This window comes from Gracilinanus agilis, chromosome 5 (genome assembly GCF_016433145.1).
Source record: "Gracilinanus agilis isolate LMUSP501 chromosome 5, AgileGrace, whole genome shotgun sequence".
Classification (NCBI taxonomy): domain Eukaryota; kingdom Metazoa; phylum Chordata; class Mammalia; order Didelphimorphia; family Didelphidae; genus Gracilinanus; species Gracilinanus agilis.
Genome location: NC_058134.1, coordinates 234,279,801 through 234,287,813, shown reverse-complemented (window position 1 = coordinate 234,287,813; position 8,013 = coordinate 234,279,801). Strand labels below are relative to the sequence as shown.

The following is an 8,013-nucleotide window of genomic DNA, read 5'->3' as shown; positions in this document are numbered from 1 at the left end:
TAATATAATAAAATTATATAATATATAATACAAGTTATATTATTATATGATATAAAATATTATAGATAATATAAATAATATGATTTATAATAATTTTTATTATAGATCTGTCAGTTTGTTTTATATGTTTGTGTGAGTGTGCGCACACACACACACACACACACACACACACACACACTTTCTTTATAATCTTTTGTACTTTATTTTATGAATTTGAAACATTATTCTGAGAAGAGATCCATAGACTTCACTGGACTGCCCTCTGCCAAAGGAGGTTCATGACACAGAAAAATTAAGATTATTAAAGAGATAGATGATGACCATTTAGAAAGGAAAGTGTTTTGTTTCCCTTAGGTTCCCACACAATTTCATCAAGATCCTATAGACTAACTTCATTTCCCCTCCTGATAAATTTACTAGTCTGGCATATCAGGAGACTTATGCTTCTATTTCAGTAAGCCACTTCACAGGCTCCAGTGCTATCTGTGGGGATGAGGAGGAAAAATACAGGCCAGGCAGTGATATAGTATTCCAACCTAGCAGAATTACCAGCCCCCCTTTCCTTCCCTCCTCCCTCCCCCCGCTCCCCCCCAGTCCTCACTAACAGGAATCTTTAGTGCTCCAAGGACCTGTCCTGGGCCCTGTACTAGTCAACCACGTTTATGAGGAACTTGAAAACTTGTCTGGAAAGGCATGTTTATCACATTTGCAGATGACCCAATGCAGGGAGGGGGGAGGATCATTAGCAGTCAAGTTCCAAAAAGAACTTAACTGACTGGAACAATGGGCAAAATCTAATAAGATAAGATTTATTGGGAATAATTGTCAAGTCTTTCCCTTGGGATTGAGGCATTTCCTGCCCAAGTAGGAGGTATGACTATGTACCAGTTTGTGTAGAAACAAATGAGGGTGTTTAGTGGGCTGTAAACTCAATGTGAGATAGCAGCTTAATTTGGTGGTTGAAAGGCTAATGTGTGATCCTTTGACTTCCTTAAATAGCATGATGGCTAGAATGAAGAGGAGGACAATCCTTTTTTATCTCCCAAGGTTGGACTACATCTGGAGAATTGTGTACATTTTAGAGGTCATATTTTAGGGAAAGACATTGGTAAACTGGAGAGCATTCAGAGATGAGCTCCTCCCAGGATGGAAAGAGATTTGAATAGAAATATCATATCTAGATTAGAAGCAAGGAGTATTACACCTATTCTCCAGGCTCTGGGGAGACATGATAGATGTCTTGAAGTATTTAAGCATTTTCCTTTAGGGAAAAGTGATTCTATTTTTCTACTTGGCAGAAGGCAAAACTGATAGCAGTGAGTGGGAGTTGTAGAGTCTTTTGATGATACAGATACTTTTTAACATTTCTCAATAGCCACACATGGAATGAACTGTCTTGGAAAGAGGTATTGATTGGATTTTTCTTTTCTCAAGGTTTTCAGGTAGAGGATCATCAGTCATCTGGGTGTTGTAGTTAGGTTTCCCGTTCAGGAGAGGGGATTAGATTAGATGGTTTATGAGAGCCCTTTCAACTCTGAGATTTTATGAGTCTTTGAAGTGGAAATGTTTAGTCTAGAAAAGGTAAAACTTGGGGAGGACAGTTGATAGCAGGCAGCAAAAATTTGAGTACTTGAGAAGTACTAGTTGATTCGTTTACTAGTTTTATAAAAGGTAAAATTTGCTCTTTTTATAGCACTAGTTTAAAATTTTAGGGAAATAAATTTGGACCCAGGAACAAAAATTTTTTTTCCTAAAGATTAGAGTTTAAAATTGAATGAGATGCTTTATAAGAACACCTATTACTTATTCAAGCAAAAGTTGCTTGAATTAAGGATGTCAGAAGAGAGATTCCTGTGTGTATATGAGAGTTGAATAGATGATGTCAAAGATCATATCCAGCCTCAGATTCTACAATTTTGGGTATAACACAAATCTGCCTTGAATCCTTTTCCAAGGATTCAGACCACAAGATTTACTACAAGGATATTAGCTATCAGAAGTTGCTTATGAGTAGATGGCTTTACAGATTTTTGTTTACTCTTACAACTTTTCCCTCAGATTCCCTCAGTAACAAAGTTCTGTGTAGAAGGTAAATTTTTACATTTAAATATGTGAACAGAAAAATGTACAGCTTAATTGCATTTCAATATTTAACAAAAATATTAGCAAAACATTTCAACTGTCACTTAGCAGTAAACTTAGCAGTATCTAATAATTTTTAAAGCCTTTTTTATCCAGTTACCTCTTGGCTATATTTATCTTTGTTCATGTATTTTCTTGTTGCTGACCTATCACCAATGTATTATGTTTGTTTTATGTAAGATAGATAAATGGTTTTTAGACATTTTTAGATGAATCCCCTTGTCATGTATTATTACATTAGTCTTTTGGCAGCTTATAAATATAGATAAATGACTGATAGAAATAACATAATAGAAAGTTCCTGGAATCTTATTTTAGAGACATTTTCTTTCTTAATGTCATAGAAACAGTTCTTTTTCCCATTTTTTCAAGTATTTATTTGCCAGATGTTTTTTAGAAATGTCTTGTCTTTTGGTCTATTTTAGATCCAAAGATAATGTCCTCTGTCACTTCCGGAGTTGCCAACTCACTTTCAGAAAAAATAGTCGACACCATTGGAAACACTAGAGCACCTGTACCGCTGACATCTGTTCAAATCCATTTTATCCAGAACATGATACAGGACACACTGGATGACTTTAGGTATTACTTAACATAGTTATTTTTTTCCCAATCCTTGACTTTTTTTCCTTGCTTTTAGCCAAAGGAAATTAAAATGAAAATGCAGTGACTAATAATACTTAGAGGTTTCTGTTTGAAGTCCTGAAGTTAAAAATTTCAATGTTGCTTTTCAGTAAGACTTTAGTATAAACATATAGTAGATTATCATGTTGACCTCAGTCTATTGCATTTACAGATTATCATTCAGTGAAAGGCTCATTCATTCAGTACAGCTGGTGGGCAATCTAGCAGCTGCAGTTTAACAGTCAAGCTGTCATTCTAGAAGCTTTTGTTAACAAAATAATGTTGCCAAAATTTGACAAGCAGAAAGCATATAGTTTTTTGTCTGCCCTTATACAAGGTCCCTTAAATAGAAGACTTCTAGAGCATCTGTCAAATATACCATTTATTTATGCAGTAAAGAAATACATTTAAAAAAGCAATGATGAGACATATTCTGTGAATAGTACATATCAGCATGTGGCTTTTTGGGATAATTTGTTTGTCCTTAGCCTTTTAATTCTTATCCCTTCCTCAAACTGCTAGAAAGTTGAGAAAGTAATTTGTTAAATGGGGCACTACAGCTTTCTCAATGTTTTCCCTCCAATACTTGAAACTGTTTAATTTATGGTTTGGTTGCCTTTTTAAAAAGCCCTACAGCTATTTAACTCTGCTTGAGGTCCAGGATGGAGTCACATTGGTAGGATTTTTGTACAATGCCAGTTGTCTTCTGTTAAGAGTTGTAATAACATTTATAGTGTATATATGAGCATTCTAAAGGAAAATGATGACAAGTCTGTAGATTTTAATGTTGCTAAAGAGGTAAGGAGGGAGAAGGTGACATTTGGATAGCTAGAAAGTTATAAGAGCTAGTGGAATTAAAAAGGAAAGGCTCCCTTGGGTTGGCAGTCTTTCTAATAACCCAGGAACCAGTGGAACCTCATGTGAGATCTGCCAGTTAGAACTTTTTTCAAAACGTTCCTCAAAATGAGACCTTCTGTATAAACTCTTTTCTTATTCTCCCCAGCTGCTTATGCTTTTACCACTTCTCAAAAGAAAATATTGTTTTGTTTTTATTTTGAATGCATTTTTCCTATTTTATTATTCCTATTTTCCTATATTATGTACCTATTTTCTGATAGAATGCAAGCTCTGGGAGGGCAGGGACTGTTTTATTTGTTAGTCAGAAAGCCCTTAGAAGAGCTTACTGTGTACCTGCCACTGTGCTTAAATAATAAGAAGGACAAAACCAGTTATTATGCTTGTATCACCAAATTGATTGGTCAATCTAAAATTTGTTTTTTTGTTATTGAACATAACTTTCTGAGACTAATAACTTCCCTTTATTTATATTTATGGTTTCTTTATTTCTAAAGTTTGTTCAAATTCAATAATGTTTTTCTTTGCATTAATATTGGATAACTAAATGTATACTCTTTCCCTTCCCTCCTTCTCTGCACTGCCCCTATTAGGCAAGAAATAATGAAGTAATACTAATTAAGCTACATTTTTTTGGTAGTGAAAGACCCTTCTCTATAGTTTAAGATTTCCTGAAGTAAATCCTTTAAGTCCCATAATTTTTGAGACATTCTCCAAAATGATTTGTGATACCAGCAACAATGATGCAGTGAGAACATTTGAGAACCAGTGACATAGATAAGACGTCCCTCAGATGCTGAAAAGTTTTAATGAGCTTTGACAACCTCTTAGTTGTAGATCATATATTCTTAATATGCCTAGCAGAAATCCCACTTTTAACTCATTCACCATTCATTTACCTTAATGTAAATGAAGACGTTACTGTTTAAAAATATTCTTCAAGTCTTGCCATCATTGTATACTTCTCCATCAGTTTATTAGTTTATAGCATTTTCTTTGTCTTCTGCCCACAAACAAATTTATCCAAATTCCTTTGACTCCAATAGCCATTTCCCTGAACCCCTCCTCATTGAACAATGATGAACTATGAAGATTTTAACTTATTGGAATTAGATGTTTTTAAGGCAGTTAATTCAACCCATATTTAATGATATGTATCATTGTTGGTATGTTGCATGGAAATTTAAAACGTATAAGTCATTCATATAATTGTTAGTAATTATTTTAATTTTTAGACAACTGTAGTATTATCTCCAGGATCATAATATAGTTACATTACATTACTCTTCAAATTTTTTAGAGCCAGATGTTAATTTTTGGAGGGTATGGGGGTGAGGCAGGAGAGACAATTTTGCAGCATGGGAAAGGATGGCATATGAAGAGGTGGCATTTGGGGGTTTTGGTCAGAAAGGAACAGAAATGAACACTGAACTCCAGGGTATAGAAGGAAGAAGGTAGGAAGGAATAAATAGCAGGAAAAGGGGAGAGATATTTTACTTAGGGTCATAATAAAAGGCCACGGTTGGTTTCAGCTAAACTCTTTATCAGGTTCTTCCCCACATGCCTTTGATTTGCTCTGCCTGGGTTATGAGATGAGGGGCAGGTAGGTGAGCAAGTCACAATGATTTCTCTCTTGACTTAGAAATATAAACGAGAAACTCAGTAGAAACTTGTCCTCTCTAGTTCACCCAGCTGAATTCATCTGATCACATCTAGCAGAAACTTTTTCCCTTCTCAGAATCCTCTATAACACTGTGTAGCTTTCTTATGGCATTGTGTAGATTTCTTTGTAGCACAATATATACATGCAGGTCTCTTGTTCTAACATCTTCTCTATCTCTCCTCTCTTATCTCCCTCCCTCTTTCTCTCTGTCTCTCTTAGGCACATACACATATTTGCATCCCCATATATGCATGCATATGTGACTTCACCCAAGCTTCTTGAAGGCATAAGGACTAGATTCGATTCTTATTTGTATTTACTTAGCTTGGTACTTCCATATGTTGCCTTGTATTTAATAGATGGTCTGAAAGTATTTGTTAAATGAATCCATATGGAAGACAGCTCTAAAATGTAGAGAACAAATTCTATCAGCTTTGTGGTTCCTGTTTATTATCCAGCCTTTGGCCACTTGGTACATGAAAATAGACTTAATAGAGTTACAAACATAGAATTTACACAGTGGTCATTTGTATAGGGATAACTCCCTCCTAGAGGAGTCTAAATTCTTCTTTATGGGATACTGTCAAAAGCATTTCTTCTCTCTACTGTTCCCAGTTCCCACACTTATACCTGAGATCATACAGTTTTTGAACCAACTCATGAACAGTCCTGTAGAGATTAATAAAATTAATACAATTAAACAAAATACCTTTGAATCAAAAGTAGATATCATTAAAAGTGGCGTGAGAAAAAAAGTTGGTGATTAATTTTTTGAGATATAATGGATTGACTTTTCTGTGTTATGATGTGTTCTATACTCTTATTTTCCTAGGGAAGCATGTCATCGTGACATTGTAAATTTACAAGTGGAGATGATTAAACAGTTCCATATGCAATTGGTATGTATTGCTAATAGTGTATAAAAATGGACTCTGAGCAGCTGGAAAGTTAGCAAGTCTATTGAAAGGGCATTTTACAGCTATTTTCTGCTTTGCTATTGGTTCTAGTTGCTAAGCTATCTAAATAAGAAATAATAGGAGCAGAGCGAATAACTTGACTTTAATTGACTCATGATATTTTTTTTAACTGACTATATATATATGTGGGATGAAAGAAATGAATATTAGGAACCTAGTTAAGTAAGTCTGTTTTTTACATATTCATCCTTTTAGAAGGATATGCCTACAAAATTTATTATAATTAGCTACATATGGGAATATAAGAATTTCAGCAGTTTCAACTGAATTTCTGCTAATATGGTGTCTAAGAAAGGGTGACTTGCATATAGGAGAGAAGAAGTTTTGTTAGCCCATTGGAAAGAAGGGACTAGGATGGGAAAAATGACCAACTGAAAGTACAGGTTGTCAAATTAAGTTTTACTATATTGATTTTTTGTTCCCCTTTAGAATGAAATGCATTCCTTACTTGAAAAATATTCGGTCAATGAGAGTTTAGTAGCTGAAATCGAAAGATTACGAGAAGAGAACAAAAAACTTCGGACCAATTTTTAAGTTATACTTGGAAACATCTGTTTTGTGATTTGGAATGGCCTTGGCAGCACAGAAATATCCTGACTCAGTATTCTGTTTTCATGATTTCTGAAGAGTTGTGAGTTTTTTTTTAATCAAACTAGATTATCAATCACCACTACTACATCTTGACTGACTGCTTTAAAAAAATTTGTATTTTTCTGATGAAACTGTAAAAAATGCCTTTTGCATCTTAGGAAAATCCATAGGATGTTTATTGTACTGAAACTTCAGTTGTATACACTAAGTGCCTCTTTTTATAAGAAAAAGAAATTCGCAGAAAAGTATATTTTATGTAGGTTTTTCACAGATTTATTTTTGATTAACAAATTGCCTTCCAAATTTTTTGTCAGTTCAAGCTTAGAATTTTGGTATGTCCTGTTTTTCTGAGAGTCATTTTAATATGACAGTTTGAATTTTAAACAATTAGCTAATAAAATACAGGGTTGATTAGTGATTACTTCATTATTATGACAAAACTGAACATGACCATTATTTGTTATTCTCTATGATTTAGAAAACTAAAATTTTGGGACTACATATTAAAACTATAACATTTATTGTGCTTAAACAATAACTTCTGCTATTGGTTTTTAAAGATCAAGTTACTTTGGTAAGTGAGCTATTGGAGATTTTTATCAACATACTTAATTCCTTTCTTTTTTGGCCTCACATGAGTTAATGTACTGAATTATTTTGTGAAGATTCAGTGAACATGATTTGACTTGAAATCAGTGCAAACTTCAATACTCAAATATTTTTGCAGAACAATGGGCAAGAATTTATTAAATACCGAATGTATGTCAGGTATGGTGCTAGATGCAAGTGATATAAAAACCAAAAGGAAATAATAGCCCTTGCTTGCCCTTGAGGAGTTTACATTTTACCAGAATAATCCAGTTTACTCTGAGTAAAGATGAGACAAGCTCTGAACAAATTTTCCATATATTTTTGTACAAGATAAAATTTTAATAAGCTTGAAGAAGAGCTAGAAAGTGTTTCTTATCGAGAAAACACTGAATCTATTAAAAAGTTTAACAAAGTATTTCCAATTCTCTATTTGTTCTTTCTGTGATTAATCCAAGTGACTCACTAGTATCAAATATATGTCCTTCAGATGAGCCTCTCTCTCTCTCTCTCTCTCTCTCTCTCTCTCTCTCTCTCTCTCTCTCTCTCTCTCTCTCTCTCTCTCTCTCTCTC

At 34.0% G+C, this 8,013-nt stretch overlaps 1 protein-coding gene across 1 annotated transcript in view; it reads left to right on the top strand.

Moving 5' to 3' along the window:
- The window catches only part of NEDD1 (NEDD1 gamma-tubulin ring complex targeting factor), a 388,827-nt gene that overhangs the window by 61,690 nt on the left and 319,124 nt on the right, over positions 1 to 8,013 (top strand). Inside the window, exons 13-15 of the mRNA XM_044677639.1 lie at positions 2,568 to 2,724; positions 6,117 to 6,183; positions 6,691 to 6,892. Coding sequence (XP_044533574.1) covers positions 2,568 to 2,724; positions 6,117 to 6,183; positions 6,691 to 6,795 — 329 coding nt within the window. The 3' untranslated portion in view covers positions 6,796 to 6,892. The remainder of the gene's footprint in view (positions 1 to 2,567; positions 2,725 to 6,116; positions 6,184 to 6,690; positions 6,893 to 8,013) is intronic.